The sequence below is a fragment of the Eumetopias jubatus genome, unplaced genomic scaffold, assembly GCF_037043125.1.
Source record: "Eumetopias jubatus isolate StellerSeaLion01/CBP00866 unplaced genomic scaffold, mEumJub1_p1.0 scaffold_11, whole genome shotgun sequence".
Classification (NCBI taxonomy): domain Eukaryota; kingdom Metazoa; phylum Chordata; class Mammalia; order Carnivora; family Otariidae; genus Eumetopias; species Eumetopias jubatus.
Genome location: NW_028274817.1, coordinates 29300320 through 29321008, shown reverse-complemented (window position 1 = coordinate 29321008; position 20689 = coordinate 29300320). Strand labels below are relative to the sequence as shown.

At 46.6% G+C, this 20689-nt stretch overlaps 1 protein-coding gene across 1 annotated transcript in view; it reads left to right on the top strand.

The window, feature by feature from the left end:
* The window catches only part of LONRF3 (LON peptidase N-terminal domain and ring finger 3), a 137019-nt gene extending 125596 nt beyond the window's left edge, over positions 1-11423 (top strand). Inside the window, exons 15-18 of the mRNA XM_088028536.1 lie at positions 477-635; positions 1300-1465; positions 2669-2818; positions 5733-11423. Coding sequence (XP_087884662.1) covers positions 477-635; positions 1300-1465; positions 2669-2818; positions 5733-5888 — 631 coding nt within the window. The 3' untranslated portion in view covers positions 5889-11423. The remainder of the gene's footprint in view (positions 1-476; positions 636-1299; positions 1466-2668; positions 2819-5732) is intronic.
* The last annotated feature ends 9266 nt before the right edge of the window (positions 11424-20689 follow it).

Sequence of the window (20689 nt, the reverse complement as noted above, 5' to 3'; positions counted from 1 at the left end):
GCCTCTCTGTTGCTCCCTCCTCCTTCTAGCTGGGCTTGCCAAGCAGATCTCCTGGGGGCTTTGCAGATTTGAGATGCTGATGAAGACCTTGCACAGATTTTTCCACCATCCCCCTGGAGGGCTGGGTCCACCTTTACCACCAGCCCAACACCTGAAGAGATTGTTCTGAGTAGAGAGAATAAAAAAAAAATTTGAGGTATAGCTATCGCCCACAATGTGAAGGTACTAGAGGACGTCTTTAGCCAAATTAGAATGTATAGAATATCAGTTTCAATCTCTCAGCGCTTAGGCTAACCTCTGCACCAGGTAATGGGACTCAGCCCATAGTGTTGGTTGCATCTCAGAATTTTTTTATCAGCCGTCAAAACTTGAGGTCTCCTTGCCTTCCTGTGGGGGAACCACAAGGTGACGTTTGACCAACCTTTCTGTGTTCTCCATTGCTTTGAGAAATCCATGTCATTTGCTCTTCCTGACAGCTTAAATAAGAACGTGCCTATTTTCGTGTGTACTATGGCCTATCCCACCGTTCCTTGTCCTCTGCACATCTTTGAGCCTTGTTACCGTCTGATGATTCGTAGATGCATTGAGACAGGCACAAGGCAGTTTGGCATGTGCCTTGGAGATACTGTCAAAGGGTAAGTGGAGATCTATTGTAGAGTGAAGGGAGGTTTGGGTGGAGAGGGATTTGGGTTTACTTTGGAGTGCTCCCCGGAGATGGGGAGGCACAGCTCCTGAGATTTGGTCAGTTCATGACCATGAGTATTTATAGAGATCAGGGTCTCCTTGGCCCCTAGTATACCATGTAATAGGCTGCCTATATAAAGGAACCCCAGGATTAATCTTTTGTTATACGAGTGGTATATACTATAAAATTTGTTTTACTATAAGACTGTAGGCCCTGGAGTCACACTGCCTGGGTTTATATTTTGGCTCCAGCCTTAGAGCACGTTTGACTTTGGGCAAGTTACTTCTGTGACTCAATTTCCTTACCTTGAAGTGGGTACAATAATAGTGCCTACCTCACTGGGTTTGTTGGGAGGATTGGTGAGTTAGTGCACATAAAGCACTGAGCACAGTACCTAATACATAGCGTCTGCTCAATACATGGGAGCACTTATATTATTGCATAAAGATTTTTCTTTGCACGGGCACTGCCTGTTGTGTCGTTGCCGCTGTGGACCCCAGGACAGGCAAATAGGCAGAAGTCCCTTGAGGCACAGCCTGGGATTACAGAAATGGCTCAGGGCCAGGCCACAGAAATGACTCAAGAATTTACGTCTTTACGCATACCCTATACAGCAGGTTCGCGGAATACGGCTGCATCCTGGAGATCAGAAATGTTCAGTTCTTTGCTGATGGCCGCTCAGTGGTGGACAGCATAGGCAAGAGGCGCTTTAAGGTCCTCCATCAGGGCCATCGAGATGGTTACAATACAGCCGATATTGAATACATTGAAGACCAAAAGGTGAGGGCGGCCAGTGCCAAGAATCCCAAAGCCAGGTTATCCCTGTAGCTTGGCACACAGAGATGTTTGCAAAAGAATTTCTCAGCACTGTTGGGGGCCTTGGGATTTCTCACCAAACTGTGCCAGCAACATTCAATGTTGCTGGATTGCTGTTCGATTGTAGAATGGCACCAGGAGCACCCCGTGTCCTGGCTTTCCCTGCTTAGTTGCTGAGTTGTATTCATGCATGAGAAATACCAAGCCAGACCAACAAACCTGGGGCCCATTCAGCCTAGGAGTTAGATCTCTGCCAGAGATACCAAAGGATAGATCTAGAGCTATGACATCTACACATGTGCATTTTATGTATCAATTTATTCATATTTTCCAACTTTTTCTTTTGAGATAATTGTAGATTCTCATGTACATTTGTATTTTTTTTAAAGATTTTATTTATTTATTTGGCAGAGAGCACAAGCAGGGGGAATGGCAGGCAGGGGGAGAGGGAGAAGCAGGCTCAGGGAGCCTGATGTGGCACTCGATCCCAGGACCCTGGGATCATGACCTGAGCCAAAGACAAACGCTTAACTGACTGAGCTACTCAGGAGCCCCCGTACATTTGTATTTTTAAATGTGCAGCCTGGTTAAGAGTTCTTCCCTATAGCCCATCATACCAAAAAGCAGAAAGATAACATGTCCAGTTAATCCTTGGTGTTCTGGACTAATGGGTAAATAATCCCATGTTCATTTATATTTACATTCACTACATAGTACAAGATTAGTAAATGTTTGATCAGTGAATGAATGTATTTGACTTGTAAAATAGAGTTACACAGTGAGACACAGACACACTCATGTCTCTTCTCCCAGTGGGCAATGGGAAGCCAGATATAAGACATGAAAAGGAGAGAGGCATAAAGCAGCATAAGCTAGTTTGACAGCATGCCTCCACTCAAGCCAGTTGGCACCTCTGGTTTTCTGTCTGTCTTGCTGTTTCAGCTAATTGACCCAGAGAAAACTTTATCCTTCCTCCACCCTTAGCAGTATTTACACACAGTCCACCCTCTGGCTGAGGAGCCTTTCACATGCCACACAGGAGAAGGCCGGGTGGGTGAGCCTTCCTAGGGAGGCAGGCTGGATGCCCAAAGGGAGTCAGTGTCAGCAGCAGCTTCAGCGGTGGTGGAGAAGATACAGAGTGCTTCATTTCCACTTTGGTACTTTCAGGTTCAAGGAGACGATTATGCTGAGCTCATGGGATTACATAATTGTGTCTATGAGCAAGCGTCATCATGGTTTCATTCGCTCAAATCATCTCTGAAGAATCGGATACTCAGTCACTTTGGTCCAATGCCAGAGAAAGATGCTGATCCCCAGGTATATAAAAATGTCTCTTTGTAATGGACTGCCGCCACCAGATGAGAGATCCTAGGATTTGGGATTAGATGGGTGCAGAGCTGCCATTTGGCAGATCAAGAGCAGAGAGGAAGATGGATCCAATTTGGTATTGTTTGGCTGGGCAGTGGGCATCATGGGTAAGACCCAAAGGATCCTGAGTCAGAATTGGAGTAATAAAGTAAAGCAGTAGGAACTTGGATCCAAGAAAGGTTTTGAGAGGTATGTCAGGTGAGAGATTGGGAACACAGATGCCATCAACAGAAGAACCTTCAGTGGGAGTCCAGTTTCACACCACGGTAATGTGTGGGAGTGACATGATTCACATAAAGGCCAAGCTTAAGAGAAGGGTATCCTGGGAGCTGAGACCAAAGCTTTCCATTTCTGGGGAACTTCATAACCCTCTCTCCCATTGCTGCAGGAGCTAGGAGATGGGACCCAGCTACCTTACAGGATTCCAACTGCAAGACCCCAGAATCTTGTCACACCTGGGTCCCTCCCTGCTTAGCCTTGTAGGTCTAGACCCTTGTCATTGTTCTCATCAGGGGTGAGCAGTTCCTGAGCAAATAGACCAAATCTTTAAATTTACGCTTGGCTGAATTATACTAGAAAGCAGTTCATTAGGTTCTACTGGATCAGTCTGTTTCCTGGGGGGACAGGTCCACTTGAGAGATCAAGCTGCAGATCAGAAGCTCTTCAGGAAAGTGGAGATAAGTTTCACCAAGCTTTGCCTGCCTGGTATAAACCAGACAATACTCTCTCTCTAGGACAAGGCTGGAGACAACCTAGTCAAATACTTGCCCCCGATCACCTCTCCTACATTCTGAGCTGGCTCCCCTACCTCATCACCTCCCTGACTTCTTTGATTCTTTACTTTCACTCATTCCTGACTCTGTCACAATAGTAAAACAGAATATGCATGTTCTGATTTCCCTGCCAGGAGACTGGTCCTTACCACTCCAGCTGTGTGACCTTGGGTAAATCACTTCTCCTTTCTCAACCTTTCTCCCAGCTCTGCAATGAGGGAGGTGGATGAGGAGGTCTCCAAAGTCCCTGCTTCTTCTTGCATCTGGGGTTGTAAAACACCAGTCTGTTCCCTAATGGGCTGAAATGTCTCACTTTCTCCAGACCACAAAGGTGGCTCTTTCCCCCCATGCAAAGGCATCGTGAATGTTGAAGGGAGAATGGCCAGTCAGTGCTTCCCAGTGACCCAGCTCCTGGCTCTGGGCCACTGTGACTCAGGACTACATCAGAGCTCTGAGCAAGCTCATGATCAAGTGTAATGTTCCCCTTCACCTTCTGGAAAGCATTCTCCCTCAGTCAGGCAGAAGGTAGCAATCAGCAATGATACAGCATCTTCCACAAGAGAAAACACAGATGCCACAGAATGATTCATAAGGGCTCGATGACACAGAAAGCTGAAATCTTGGGTTCATTTCCTTTCTTATTAGAACTGTTATCATGTTGCTTTGGCAGCAGCAGCAGCAGCAACAACAACAACAACAACAAAATCATCCAGTTTGATCCAGTCAGGGCTGCAGCCCCAGTGGTCCCATTAATAAGAATGTTCTAAGCCTCGGGAGGAGATTTCTCAGAAACAGCCGCAAGTATTAACATCAGCTTAAATATCTTTGTTAATGGCCCTGGGAAAGAAAGTTTAGAATGTGTCAATTTCATATTCAGAACTAAAAATAGGAGGGAGAGCCTGTTACAGCTCACAGTGAGGGACAAAAAAGAATTCAAATGAAGCTATCAGGCACAGAGAAGCCAAGAAGGCAGCAGGGTTTGAGGAGAATCAGGCAAACCAATTTGGAGGCAAATAGTCCCATATGTAGGTGGTCTGACCAGAATGGGGTTCTGTATAGTCCTAAACCAATCTTCTGAAAGTTGTGAGCCGAGAGCTCATTTCAGGCTTTGTAGGAAATAAGTCGCCAGTGTCTAAAACGTGTGCCTGAGAAGCTGCTCACAAACAGAATTTCGGTGAAGGTGTCATGTGGGACGGGAAAGGTCTTTATTAAAAAGGAAACCTGGGGACCAAATACATTTCTAATGTGAATGTGTTCTCTAATTGGAATTTTTGCCAAGTGGGATTGCTGTGCTTTGGGGCTGTGGATCATAGGCTTCGGTTTCCGAGGAGAAGCTCGCTGTGGCCATATGTACATGGCATATGTGGACTATATTGCCTTCAACCAGAAGCAGAGAAATAAAGGGAGTTAAGAGACATGCCGAGCCCAAGGGATCATGGGAATTGAATGCCCACATGTGGTATGTGTCAGTCCAAAGAACCTAAACAGAATCTTCGAAATGGAACAGACTGAGTAGCGGATATTCTAGCTCACAGAATCACACTGGCTAGCAGGTATAGGGTATCTGTTAGGATATTGATTGGTTTGCTTTGACAACTGCTAAAAATAACTGTAGCTTGAACCACATTATTAGAGGGCTAAGGCAGCTCTGTTCCATGAGATCATTCAGGGATCCAGTCTCCTTCCTCACAAAGCTCTACCATCCTTAGAATGTTGCCCCGTCTTCCGGATAGAAGAAGGCTGATCATCACCATGTTCACGCTCTAGCTGGGGAGAAGAGAGCAAGAGTAAGGCAGAGGGCATACGCCCTGTTCCTGGCGCATGACCCAGAAGTTACACGTAGAACTTCCCTTTATATCTCCTTAGCCAGAACTCTGTCTTGTGGACTCCCCTTGCTGCAACGCAGCCTGTTTTCTGGGTGGCTACATGCCCGGCTCAGATAAGGGGAAGTAGACCTGGGGGTAATTAGCAGCGTCTGCCGTACACAGAAGCAGCTCCACCTGGGACGTTTACCTTGTGGCTTGGGAAACCTGCAGCCTGATCTCCCTTCTGTGGGAATAGGATGAACCCGTTGTGTTTCTCTGTTGTAGGTTAACCCAAATGGTCCAGCCTGGTGCTGGTGGACGTTAGCGGTTCTTCCACTGGAAAGCCGAGCTCAGCTCCCATTCCTTGCAATGAGGTCCTTAAAGGACAGACTGAACGGTATTCGGAGAGTGCTGGCCTTTATATCCCGAAACCAAAACTAGTGAGAGCGGGTTGCCGAAGAGGAGCCGCCACCCTCCCCACCGCCCCTGGGGGAGTCATCTTGTAAATATATCTAATTGCAATAACATCTTAACAGAAGGAAGTATCAAACAGGCCTTTCCCTGCTGTTGATCACAGAGAGAAAATGTGTAGAAAGACCAAAAGCATGGGACCTGTTTGAAACTTTCTGTCTTAAGATGCTTCTTGACATGCTGCACAACTACATGCTCAGCAGAGGTGTTTAAAAGCCCAGAAGAAAAAAATTAATTTGATTTCGACATAAACTTTCCTGAAAGTTTAAAGTGGTTTTGCTTTAATTTTCTTTCTTGCATAGTTAAGTGTGTGGTTGAAATGTGAAGCACAGATGCTAATAATGTTGCTGTGTTATTTCACTGACTTGAGTTCTCATTCCAAATGGTTCAGGTTTTATACAGTATTGTGTAAAATAATGTTCATCCTACATTCTGTTTTAATAATTTATTTTTTTGCACTACTGTATCCTTTTTTTCTACATGTATGTTTGTAACTATTTAAGTGTATGTTACTGAAATGCCAGTTGCTTTATTTATTAACGTGGTTTACCATGTACCTAGGGGGAAGTAACAGTACTAGAAATGTGCCATTTTTGCTTTAATCACACTTTACTATGTTTCTCGAACCAGCTCTCGAACCATGTTCGTATCTACCCCATTGGATGCTTAAAGGAAGTTCAGAGTCACGCTGAGACTGCTGATCTTCACAGGTTCCATTTGGCTTTCAGTCTGAATTCAACAATATAAGATACGCAAGGGATTTGGCATACATTATGGAATAAGCCAGGGTAAGGTAAAATACTCCATTTTCTATGTGTTATACAGAGCAGGGCTGAAGGAATGATTTTCCTTCAATGAAGAAATGAATCAGAGGGGCGTCTTTTGGTACAATCTGTTATAGGCATTTATCTTAACAATCTAATTACAAGTGTATATCGTTTCTCCCCAGTGCAGTTAAGAGTGGGATTTTGAGGCAGGATGATTTTTAACCCTTCAGAGGGAATGGTTTTCAGTTTGACATATCATAGCCTCCATACCCCACCTCTTCTCAGGGTTCTGAAGATCACGACCTGGCTAGCATGTGTGGAAATGTGTCAAGAAGGGCTGTTTGTTATTAAAAGTGCAAAGAAGCCAGTAGAAAAAGTAGAACACTTAAAGAAAAAAAAACAGACAAACTGTCTTTTTGGTTTGTAAATCTCTTTAAAGGAAACAATGAATCCATGATTTTATCTAAGCACTGCCTTCCCTCCCAAATGCCATAGGTCAAAGATTTCAATATAGGGGAAGAATAGTGGGTAAGAAGGGAAGAGGGAGCTCCTGTTTAGCCTGCTTAGTACTAAGCTAGTGTGATTATTTTAGTGCCAGGAGAATCTGAAAAATGCTGTGAGGATGGGGTGTCACAATGACGGGGTGAAGAGATTAGGATAGGCAAGATGTGAGTCCTGCCATTCGCACCGTCTTGCACATCACCCCCCACATGATGCTGGACGGACACAGTGCGGCCCATCCACCCCGTCCAGGAGAGGTTAGTGCCTCAAGTAACCAACCTGACTTCTTCCATCACCACCTCTGTCCAGAAACAGAGAAGGGAGAATGAGATGATCCAGGCAACAGAAAAGAGATTCACATAAGCAGAAACCAAATGATCTTTTCTTTTTTTTTTTTTCTTTAAGATTTTATTTATTTATTTGACAGAGAGAGAGACAGCAGGAGCAGGAACACAAGCAGGGGGAGTGGGAGAGGGAGAAGCAGGCTTCCCGCCGAGCAGGGAGCCCGATGCGGGGCTTGATCCCAGGACCCTGGGATCATGACCTGAGCTGAAGGCAGTTGCTTAACCAACTGAGCCACCCAGGCACCCTCCGATCTTTTCTGCACTTGGCTAAATGGATGCTATTTTGTCAGAGCATTATGTTACCAGGCTTGATGTTTGCAGCCAGTCTAGGCTAGTGAAGAATGGAAGTATAGGCATGGTTATTGCCCAAGCAAATTCTGCAAGGCTCAGGGAGCAGGAAATTAAAGGCTCCCCCTCCCACTTGGTGCCCAACCATGAGGTCGTAGCACAGTCCTAGTAAAATATTTTCCTGTCATCTAGTGTAAGTGCAGCAAAGAAATTGTCATAAGCATCTCCTCTTGGTAGATGTTTTTGTTTTATGATTTAACTCTTTCTGGGCCCCAGGCTCCTCATCTCGCAAATGGTAGTGATCAGTGCCACATATAGGGTTGCTATGAACGTTATATAAGGTAGTATATATGTAAATCACTTAGCAGAGTGCCTAGCACCTAGGAGACGTTCGAAAAATAATAGTTTTGATTAGGTTATTCATAGTTACAGAATATCATCAGGGGCCCACATTTGCATAAAACGCTTTACACACAGTACCCATATCTACCCCTTTAAATGTAGTTGGGGGGATCCACACCACTGATTTTCGGACCATAACTTGACGCTTTACGGTTAATTCCTTTTGGAGCCAAGTCTGTTTGGGAAAATGAAAAGACTAGAAAACAAATGAGGGTCAGAGACAAGGGAGACTTCTGGGCCAGTACATTTTTCCGTATTTCAATAGGACTAAAAAGTAGTGCTCTTTGGAGGTCTGAAATTTCTGATACAATGGAAGCCTTAAGTTCTAGCTCCATTAGAATAACCAGCTCATCTTGTTCTCCAAAAAGTATTAAAAACCTTGGCCATGCCAGAGTGAACGAGTTTTACAATCTGACTTTTGTGCTTATTAGTTCACGGGATTTCTTTTTGCTGCCGCAACAGAAATCTTTTGCGAACCTACTGTGTGCCGGGCACTGAGCCAGGCGATTCCAGGTTCATTCCATGAACATACATGAGTCCGTGGAATCACTTATTTTCCACATCAAACCCTGTGAGATCAGTTACCATCCCCATGTTATAGATGAGAAGGCTGAGGTCCTGCAATGTTAGACATTTTGCCCAGGTAACACAGCCAGTTAATAGCCAAGCTTGATTTTGAACCCCTTACTTTGCAGATTTTTAACATTTTAAACAGTTTATGTTACACATCATTTTATTAGATAGGCATGGCAACCGAGTCACAAAAGTGAGCCCCAGAAGCTCACAATTCAAATGGCAGTGGAGGGTTAAGTAAAATTCAGTTACCTCACACATCTTCACTTAATCTAGGTAGAAAGGGAAGTTTGATTTTTTCAAAGTGAAATTCTACATTACAGAATATTTCATGTTGATAAATGAGTATCTAACTCCAGCAAACATAGATCTTGGCTGGGCAGAATTGCATTGTACTCTCAGTAGCCTAAATACACATTTGGGTTGTTTTCTTTTGTTTCAGCAGTGGTTGGAGGCAAGATGCAAGGCTGATAAAGCCTTGGCTTTCTTTGGGATGTACTTGAATGGGGTAGTCATTTGAACATGACCATTTTCACCACTTATAAATTGATTTTGCTGCCAAGCTTGAGTATGAAGAATGTACAGAGAAAAGACGTAAGGCTAAATCTAGGCCAGAAGTATAAGACTTCCCCCTTGGTAGATTGTGCCATTTATTTGGTTAATTTTCTTATTATAACCTAGATTATACCTAGATTATTTTCTCTGTGTGTGTGTGTATATGTGTGTATATATGTATATATGTGTGCATATATATATATATATATATATATATATTAGGTACCAAGCAGATATTATGCCTTTCTGCTTTGTACTGTACTACTGCTGCTAGCTAATAACCAGCAAAATGTAGAAAATGAGAAATGATAAACTAATTTTCTATAGGCAACTTGGAGAAAAGTGTGCCTGCCCCTGACTTAATGGGACAGAGAACTGACTATTTTGAGAATTTGCCTTTTCTGAAGGCTGACTGCTTCTAGCCCCATGGCGTTTCCAGCTCTGCCTGTGGGGCTGGCCTGGGCTCAGATAATCCCCTGTGACTGGCCGTCAGAGCAGTGGAGCTCCTGAGGCTGGTTCACAGCACCCAGAGGTCTCTTAACTGTCAACAGATGGCATGCTGTTGATGGACCAGAATCCGTCGGGGACTGTGTCCCCCCTGCCAACTCCCATTTCCAAGTTGGGAACTTCATTCGAGGACTCAGTTCTTGAGTTCCCAACATGTTGACTTTGCATCCATTTCTGTTTATCGAGGCAAAATCATAGCAGAGGTGTATAATAAAGATGCAAATGGAAGGCAGCCCAAATAATGGAAAAAGACAGATTTTTCAGCCCATCTGGGGCTTGAGGGATGAGGTTTTGATTTAGGATTGAAAGCAGTTCTGAAAAGCAGCCAGCTGCATGGGCTACAGTTTGTGGCCCTTCCTGAGTGCAGAGAGGAAAAAATGAAAAGGAGTCATGTAAAATGTATGCATTCAGTTCCTCTTAGACGGATAGCTCCCACTGTTCAACTGTTTAATAATCTGGGTGGTGCACATCCAGAGGTGAAATGAAGTTGTTTTCACTTACAAATGGTTATTTTTCAATGTGCTAAGTTAACCTTGAGAGAGAAGTGCCTCTAATCTCTGTTCCTGGTGTCCTTTTAAAGCTTTTGCTTCATGACTGTAGCAGTTAAAAATTTGTCGCAGCAAATGTGATTAACAGAAGTTTACAAAGCAATGCTGTAGCTTGTGTCATATTAAAAATTGCCTAACATTTATCTATTGTCAAAGCAACAACAATAAACAACAAAATAAAAGGAGAGCAAATAGGTCAATGTGGCATCATAGGCTTATCTTAGATAAACTAGTTCCATCATTTCAGGCAGTCCTCAGTCATGCCAGGATTAAAATATCAAGCAGGCCACTCAAACAGTGGCAAATGTGTCCGTGTGTTTGTGAGTCCACTTGTTTGTTCAGCAGCCATTTTACTTTCGCACTGTAATAAACTTAAAGGGGAATTAAGATAATGCTCCCCCCCTCCCCCGTTGCTATTCAACTACCTCTATATGCTTGGTTTCTCTTTAGGGGTTTCTTTCTTCCAAATCTGTAAAAAATGCTGTTTCAGCTCATCTATGTTGTAATAACAATGTGATTGATATAGACAGTTGCTGTGAAAGCTGTTCATTCTTTAAAAATGTTTCCTATCGTCTCACTTTATATCTAACAAAGCTCTACCCATAACCCTAGGGTGAGAATTACCTAAATAAGTTATCATTTTGTTGGAAGCTGAATAGAATGGAAAGCTATTGGACCATCTATTTTGTTCTTGTTCCTGTTGCTTATAATACATTTGACCAGAAGATCTTTCAAGGAAGTAGACCTGCACTCAGACAGTAAGCTGTCATGTATCTGACAGTGAGGCCGGCGTGAGCTAGTTAATGTGACTGATGTGTTCTGAAAACCTGGCCATAAATCGTTTTTTAAAAATGCATAAATTGTTTTTTAAAAAAATCTTGTTATTTAAAGACTTACGTTGAAGTGTTTTGCCAATAATCCACCCCTAGTTTGTAAATCCGTTCATATGTTGGGTTTGCTTAAAGCAGAATACACTACCTACTGTTTTCTTTGCCAATATAAAATGTTTGTGAAAAGCAAGTTACATGTTTTTATTTGCGTCAAAACGTTTCTCCACAATAGGCTAAAGCTAAGGCCCACAGTGCGAACCTTTGGACAGGAAAACTGGTAAAACTGAGCTGGAACAGTGAGCAATACTGACTGAGCTGAGTCCAGCAAGAGCGATTCAGCAACATCTCCTTTTCAGCACCAGTTCTAAGTCTCCTGCCATCGACGACCTTACACAAGTTCTGTCTTGCCCCTGGAAAACAAAATACAAGTGGAGTGGGACAAATTAAAATGATAGCAAATCCCACTTGGCTTGACCTTTGTGTAACAGGGTCTTTTGGGTAATTGAGAAAAATGACAGCTCCTGACCAAGTAGATCCCAGAGGAAACGCTTGGCTCTGCTGGACTTCTGTGCCCAGTCCACCACTCTCTGGTGGTCAGGAGATCGAGTACACCCCGGCCAAAGGCACAGTCTTCCCTCCCAGGCAGTCTGGCCCAGAATGCCTGCCTAACTCTCTCTGGAGAACTGCTCTGGGTCATCCAAAAAGAAGGTCTTGTTTGCAATTGCCCTCCAGGCCTTGAGCAAAGCCAAAGCCAACAGTTTCTGCTTCCTCTCCTCTGGGATCCACTCTGGCTCCGCTTCTGTGAGTTCTCTAGGGCCAAAGATGCCTCCCTGGAAGGAACTCCCCCAGGCGCCAAATGAGATCAGAGCAAGAGAAGGAAAGAACAAATGCCCTAGACCCACAGCCTACCAGATACTTCCACTTTCCCTTCCTCTCTCCGATGATTTCATCACTCCCAGGAGGAGCTGAGGTGGGACGGGAAAGGGGCCCGTGTCAGTACTCCCAATGTTGGCTTTTTCCAAATAATGCAGAAATTTCCCAGCTGGCCTTGTCCACATTCAGCCCAATGTGAAGGCATGCCCTGGTCAAGGCAGGAGAGTGCAGGCCCCGAGGAGCCCTGCCTCTGGATCTCTGAGCCCCCTTCTCCCACCCTTTCCGGTTTTCTGTGGCTGCCTTTCCCTTTCCAACCTATCCTGCCATTGCCCAGCCGTCCATGTTTACTGCCCACTTTGATACACATGTACTAGCAAATAGCATTGTTACGTTAGAAAGCCCCGAAAAACCCTTTCCTCCACTTACGGAAGTGCTGGCCCCAACCCTCCCTGCAGAGTGCTGCCTAGCTTCCAGGGAGGCCCTATTAGCCATTTCTGGATGCCACGAAGTGCAACAAATTAAGTCCTGAAATAACCCACTCACCCGAAGTCCGGTTTTGCGCTAAACTTGCTGCTTGCATTTTAGAGATATGGGAATATTCAGCAGAGTCGGGGTGGGGCAGGGGAGATCACGGCCCCTTTGGCCCATCGAGATACCTGTCGCCACCCCCAGCGAACAGCTACATTCTCAGGGCCATGTGCTCCTCCCGCAAGGCCAAACGAGCTCTTTCACAAGGGGACCAGGGGTGACGGCGGACACTGCCCACACGTGGCGTCAGGCCCTTCTGCTTGGGCTGTCCACGGGGATGAGTTCACTTGGACATGGTTAACCGGGACAACTGGAGTGGCTCCTGAAGTCTGAACGACGGAAGTCTCCTCCTCCTGGGCACAACTTCATGTCTTCTCTTCTCACATTACTGGGTTTGGTCTTCCAGCCCGATCGGGGACGCCGTTTATGCCCAAACCCAAACTGCGGTCGTGTGTTCCGGAAACAGAGGAGTCCTGTTCTTATACCCTGAGGCATCCCCGGGCCCAGCGAATGTCCATTGAATGGTCACTGCATGCCGGGCTCTTTTCTAGGGTTTTTGGTTTTGTTTTTGTTTTTGTTTTTTTAAGCATTTAGCTTCTCATTCGATCCCCACGTTAATCTACAAAGTAGATCTCTATCCCCAGGTGAGTGAAGTGTGGCACAGGGTGGTTATGTGACTTGCCTACGGTCCTACCGATGAAAACCCGGGGCGGTCTGATTCCAGAGCCCACACCCTTAAGGGCTACTATGAGTCACCCATCATGCAGTGGCACGGACCCGGGAGAGCGACTCAGCTTGCGGACACCCCGTGGGGAACTTCCAGTAATGATGCCAGCAAGAGAGCCGCACCAGCAGTATTGAACGTGCACTACGTGCTGGGCACTGTGCGCAGCATGATCTGATTTAGTCCCGAGGCAGGTGCTATTGTTACTGCAGAGGACACTGTGGGGTCAGACAGCCTGGATTCCGAGCCCAGCCTCCCTGCTTCCTAGCTTCATGGCCTTCCACAAGTTGCTTTCTCTCTGAGCCACAGGGAGGAGGGTGGCTGCCCTTGATTCCTGGGTTCTAACGTGTTCTTTCTAATTCTAGTCCCCCAAAGACTTGCCCCTTCCGTCTTTGGAGCCCTCCTCCATGAAGGCGTGTCTCCCTAGTGGCTACAAACTCAGGGGTGGCCCCACCACCCCATTGTCAACATGGCTTGCCCAGCTAGCCCCTCCCCCTCTCCACACCCGTGGCTGCTTGAATAGCCTTCTGCCACCGAAAGACAAATCGAGATTTGGAGATTCGAAAGGTAAAATGAATAAGAAAATTCAGATGCTACAAACCCCATAGTTCTAGAGTCATCCATCCCAGAGCCAGAAGAGGCCTTAAGAAATTGTCTAGCTCAGTTTCCTGCTTCCGGCTGGTATTGTTCTCCATGAGGTCGCGGCCAAGGTAGAGCCTCCTATTTGGTGCACACTACACACTAGGGGGAGCTCCCAGCTGCCCCTCTGCGCCCCTCGAATGTTCCAATGGGGGGTGTCTTGGAGATGGAGCTTTCATTGGGAAGAACAAAGAATTTTGTAAAAGCAGCTACAGCCTATTTGGTAAGGCCCCTTTGGGGATTGTTGTTTCTCTCTGGTTCTCCCGCCCCGCCCCCCACTGCCTCACCTTTTCTCGGCAGATTGCGTCTCCATCCAAGGAGCTTGTCTTTCCCACAACCGGCTGCTTGGGAGAAACAAACTCTAGAGCCAGACTATTTAGGTTAGAATCTTGCCGCTGCCACTTTACTGCGTTTGCGATCCAGCAGGCGATTAATGGTTTCCTCATTTACATTTGTCCAAATATGGCCTTCCGGAGCAGGCCCTCAAAACATATTCGGTCTTGCTTTTCAAAGGACAGGTTATCAAAAGGCTTCGTATATCCTGACACCCCCCGCCCCCCCGCAAATAGACATTTACTATCTTATTTAATAGGAAGACCAGAAGCAACAAACTTCAGGGTCAGTTCGTCGTAGGTCCAATGATCTCACCGAGTGCCTGGGCTGTCTCCATCTTTCCCCAATGTTCTTAAAGCCCCTGAAGGAAACAGCTTCACCAAGAAGGCTGTCCACCCAGTCCTTCCTGCCAGAGGCCAGATGCCCGAAGGGGAGGGTTTTGTTGGCCCTCAGCAAGACAGGACTGTAGGTCCACAGACAAGGAATCTTTACAGTGGAAAAGGGTGCTTTGAATTTTCCTTGGAGCAGGTTGTATGTAACATCTTACTGGTTCCCTCATTAATTAATGAGTTAAATAAAATCTTTAACACGTGTTCAAAAAAGAAATGAAGTGGAAAAGGAGTCCTCTGGTACATCTACCTCAAAGTTCAGATGTGAGGGTGTTTGCCAGAGGCATTTCCACCTATAGGAACTGCCAGGAAAATGAGGGCTCAGCTACAGTGGCAATTTCTAGTTCAGGCTCTACACGGGCATCAATACCTCCACCTCATTCACTTATTAATGGAACAAATGTTTACTGGACACAGATGCTAGGCATTGGGCTACAGAGAGGAATACAACACCATCCGTGCCCTTGAGAGGCTCACAACCTAGGGAGGAAAACCAAGCATCGCCCAGAGCATCGTGATGCCTCAGAGGAAAGGCCCCTAATCTCACTGGGGGAGGGCTTCAGGGAAGGCTTCCTGAAGGAGGTGGTGCGGGAGCTGAATCATGAAGGATAAGAAGTTTTCCAGATGAAAGAATGGAAAGGGGTTGAGGAACATTCCGGGCGGAAGAAACATGTGAAAGAATCTGGTGGTCTTACCAGAGAGAGGACTGGCCAGGCATATGGAATAGGAATACTGTGAGCAACTCAGCTTGGCAGAGCACAGGGCTGCCAGTATGACAGACAGGACCCAGCAGCCCCCTCAGGGCTTGGACTCGAGGAAGAGAGAGAGGAATTGGCAGGAATGAGAGCCAATGGTTATGATGTCAGAAACTTTACAAGCCAGTTGTTAAACACGGCCTTTATTTAAAAAAATAAGTTGTATAAACTTACAATTCAATAAATGACATCAAAACCAAAGTAACAAATGCTCAAAGCTTATCACGACCTAATTACTGTACTACTTTTTACTCTTATCTATGCTCTTGAAGTTATTTAGGTCCTACTGCATCCGTAGGGTGGAAATGCTACATAATGGCACCCCAATGAGCCGTTCTTTCTGAGTCCCTGTTCGGTGACAGGTCAGGTTGGTGGCTGAAATCAGCCAGGGTGGGAGTATCTACACCACGCTAGAAATTAGGGCTCCCCTCCCAGAGAGCTGTTTGCTACCTTTTTACCAGCACGCCCCCAGCTCTGGGTCTTATTCCTTTCTCCCTCCCAGAGCTTACCTCCGATGCCAATAGCCGTTTTCAGGGAAAAGAGCAATCCTAAAAACTAATTCACGCGCAAACGCGAAGCGCCAGGAGTCTAGCTATCTGGTTTGGGCTCTGAGGTCCTCTGTGCTTTAGCAGAGATCTTCTGGAGATTTTTTTTGACCCGCCTTTTCAGAGGCTGTTGAAATGTACACGATACACCACAATCTCCTATGTTTCTGCTTCCCGTCATCCCCCCACACCCACCCCTTCACACCACAAGGCTGAAATTATACCCCCCCACCCCCCAGCTTAGGATTTCAGTGGAATTAAGCCATTGAATCCCATTCATGCCACGGAGGTCGTGACAAAATGGATTTACATTTTGTCCCCAGCCCAGGAGCTCCCAGCTAGAGAGGTTTCCTTCCTCCACCACCACATAAGGATTAATAATAATAAATAATAATAATAATCATAGTTGGCAGCAGCTAATATATATTGAGTGCTTACGATGTACCCTAACAGTCAGCAACAGCTCTATAAGGCAAATACTATTACCATCCTCATTTTATAGAAGAGCCAACTGAGAGGCTCAGAGAGGTTGAGGACCTTGCTGAGAGGCAGACAGCAATGGAGCGGTGGAGGGAGAGATGAATGAGGCAGCTGGTCTGCTTCCAGAGCTCTCATTTCTCCCCGTGGCTCCGCCTGGGCCCAGCCCCGGCTCTCGCTGACCAGCCTGTTCCTTCTGCCTGGCCCCTGCGCCGTGGCACACATGGGGGCCCAGCCGGACGGCTGAACTTGAGCGGCGCGTGAGAAAATCGCAGAAGTTGCGCAAGTCCCCAGTCACTGCCATTGTATGAGCCTTTCCAATGTATTCAAACAAACAAGCTAATACAAACCTAGGATTTATGTAAAAATTTATCTGTACTGAGCTATATATGCTGTACGCTCTGGAAATGGAACGCGAGCTTTAAGCTGAACAACGAACATTGGCTTCGTCCGGTCCTGTGGGTGAATCTCGGTAGATGTATGCAAGATAGCCTCCGTGGGGGTAAGGCCTTGCTCAAATGGCTGTCCCAGCTGCCATCTGTGTTGTGCTCCGACGTACGGCCTCTGGGGGCAGAGGGGCCCTCACATTCATCAGTGCCACGCGGTTACATGGCCCTGGCTCTCACCGTCCCTTCCAGAGAAGGCGCACAAGCTTGATAGACCTTCCAGGCCAAAGCAATCTCGTCCTGACATTTTGGTCATCTGAGCGGGTGGTTGACCCTTATGTCATCGTTCTTTGTACTGCCATACCTCGGTGGTTGTCACCATGATTGTGTCACACAAACATGGAACATTCTGTATCTGTTCTCTAGAAAAAGACACATGCATACACATGCATGTGCATGCACACACACACACACACACACACACACATACACACTATTTTAAATACACTGTGTATACAGTTTACAGACCTCTGAATCCATGAAGTCCGTTCGTGTATTCTCTGTATAAGAACTTGCTACACACTGAAGTCCACCATCTTTAACAGGAAGTTCTAAGCTACAATTGTTTGAGGCCTCCAAGGTAAACACGAGAGCCTGTCATATTCCAGGGACTCGGTGGTGGGTCTGCACATCAGGACAATATGCTAAATTTGGACTTGACCCAAACTCCCAACTTCCTCAGTTTGAGAAGTTCGAGGACTGCCCCCCACACCTCCCTCTGACTTAGTCTCCCTGGCATGCTGCCTGTGGGGCTACAGCGTAGAATTGTCTAGCAAACAAGCAATACAAATACTCATCAAATCTCTCTGGGGCCATTCTGTGTAAAGAGAAAATGCATCTAAGTTGTTCTGCCTTTGAGAATCAGCTACAAGCCATATACCCGGGCACACAGTTTTCGCCCCCCTGACAGGTCTCCGCCGTCCATCGTGCTCTATTTGCTCTCCAGCTTCTGACCTGGGCCCTTCTTGGAAATTGTCCTTCTCTGACTCTAGGGTGTAGACTACAGCCACGTGGATGTTTACTCCCTGTCTTTTTCTGGTAGTCTCTGTGCTGGCCTCCCCACACTTGAGCGCCCTCCCGTCTTGCAGCCATAGTCGTATTTCCACCCGTTTCCCTCCCTCGCTCCTTTAGCTCTGATTTTCTGGAGGCTTCTGTGACACTGTTCTGTTCTTCTGGTCTCAGCTCCCCTCTTCCCCCAGTAGCCTCTGAACACTGCACGCCTGATTCTTCTCTGCCTGGCCCACCATCTCCCACAAACAGGCTGTGCCTTATTCTTCCAACGAGTTTCATTATGGCTTTCCAACATATATTTGCATTGAGATTATGATTCCCATAGATTTCAGCTTTGCCAAAACCAAACCAAACCCGCGATCGAGACCACACTTAGCGTGGCGAGCACTGCACGATGTATAGAATTGTCCAATCACCATATTGTACACCCGAAACTGATACGACATCGTGTGTCAGCTCTACTTCAAGAATAAAATTTTTTTTAAAAACCCAGAACTCAGGAAGCCACGGTGACACATTTTTTAAGTCTAGTCTGACTCTCCTCTCCCCCTTTTGGCTTCCACCATTCAAAAGCCCTCCATTGCCAGGGGTAGCAGGTTGCCTCTTCCGACCTCTCCCACTGCTAGGCTGGGCAGCTAAAGGACAGAACGTCGTTTCTACTTGGCTGAAGGAAGGAGGCCATCAGATGGAACCCAGAGGCATATATGTGGGGGCTCATAAACAAAATAACCTCATTTCATTCTTTCCAAACAGCGTTTTAGCTAGGTCAGTTCTACTAACAGCCATGCATTGGGGTGGAGGGGAACGAAGGGCTATCAGTTTACAAAACAGGATTATGGAAGTTTGCAAAATGAGAGCTAGATAACTCTTGGGTTAATATTCCTCATTGACCTAAAAGTACATTGCAGAAAGAAAAAAGTCTATTTCCTATCATGACAACCTGACATCTGTCCCTGGCCTTTTTCGATGAACAGTGGTGCATGTACACTGTGATCTTTTCAAGGGCGGTGGGCCTCTTTCTGAATCATTGTCTCCAGAGCTTATCTCGAGGAACCTGATAGTCAAATGTTCCTAAATATTTACACCCACCTTGGGGCATGAGTTGATACTTGTACCGGAACAGTGTGCCACTAGCCGTGCCAGTTTGGAGTCTTAATAGTTCATCAAGAATATTGGAGCAGGAGGCTTAAGAACTCCAGGTGTTTTAATTTGGGAAAGTGCCGGCCGCAGAGCATGCTGGGACCTCGGTAGCGACCTGGTAGGGGAGAGAAAGCGGCTGGCTTTAGGTAAGTGGGATCGGGGCTCACTCCGACGGCCCCATTTTACTCATTTCCCTCGAGTTTGGGGAATAAACTTTTGTCCCTGTCGTGGGCTGAATCGTGTCCCCGGCAAAATTTATATGCGCAAACCCTAACCCCCCCAGGACCTCAGAATGTGACTGTATTTGGAGATACGGCATTTAAAGAGTTAATTAAGGTAAAACGGGGCCATCCGGGTGAGCACTGGTCCCATCTGACGGGTGTCCTTATAAGAGGAAGGGCCACGGGGCGCCTGGGTGGCTCAGTCGCTTGAGCTTCTGCCTTCAGCTCGGGTCATGGTCCCGAGGTCCTGGGATCGAGCCCCACATCGGGCTCCCTGCTCAGCAGGGAGCCTGCTTCTCCCTCTGACCCTCACCCCGCTCATGCTCTCTCACTCTCTCTCTCAAATAAATAAATCTTAAAAAAAAAAAAAAAGGAAGGGCCACATGAGGACCCAGAGAGAAGGCGGCCCTCTGTGAGCCAAGGAGGCACCACACCTGCTGGCACCTTGATCTTGGACTTCCAGCCTTCACAGCTGTGAGAAAATCAATTTCTGTCGTGTAAGCGCCGCCCCCCCCCCAATTCTGTGTTATTTTGTCATGGCAGCCCTAGCGAACACATTCAGTCCCTCTTTTTTACTTCCCAGACTCTAAACCCCCTCCTTGGGGGACTTGGGGAAGCCTCCCTTGACGAGTATGGGTAGGAGGCAAGGCCTCTCTAGCAGCCGTGATGGGGCCATCAAGATGGAGTTCCCAGCTCAGCCATGAGGCTGTCAAGGGGAGAGGCTGCTGTGTCCAGTGCCCATCGCTGGCAACTGCAGTAACCGTCCCGAGCGTGATAGTTCTGCAGTGTGTTGGTCATCGTGCTTGCTTGCACTGACCTGGGCATGGCTCCCTAGCCACCCCCCCCGAGGACTCTGGGAGCGACTAAGAACCCGTACATAAATACATCTTCTCCCTAGATCTGTTCGAGATCCTCTATTTTCATTCCTCATCCGAAAGCTGCCTTAGGATGCGCCCCCTCCAGGCTGTCCAGCTCGTCTTGCTCTGGGCTGCAAAGACGGGTTGATACTGATGGTAGGACATGATTTCTGTGTAAACGTGGATTCTCGATGACTTGGGAACCAAGGGGCAGCCTGAGATACAGTGGCCTCATCCCTTGGGTTGAGAGCCTAATCCTTAACGGAGAGTTTTTTGAACGTGACCTGAGGCTCATCAATCAGCCTTCTGACACCCGCCGCCCCCTTCCTTTGTCTTCTCAATCCCTCGGGTCTTCGTCGCTCCCTTCCAGCCTGAGGAGTCCAGGCAGGACGAGGAAGTTAGTCCTCCAGCCGCTGCAGGGACAGCGAAGGGGTCATTCCCGGATGATTTCGACTGAAAATGTAAATAAAAATCCCAAACAAAACAAAAAACCCGGGAGACAAACTGAATTTGTCTGA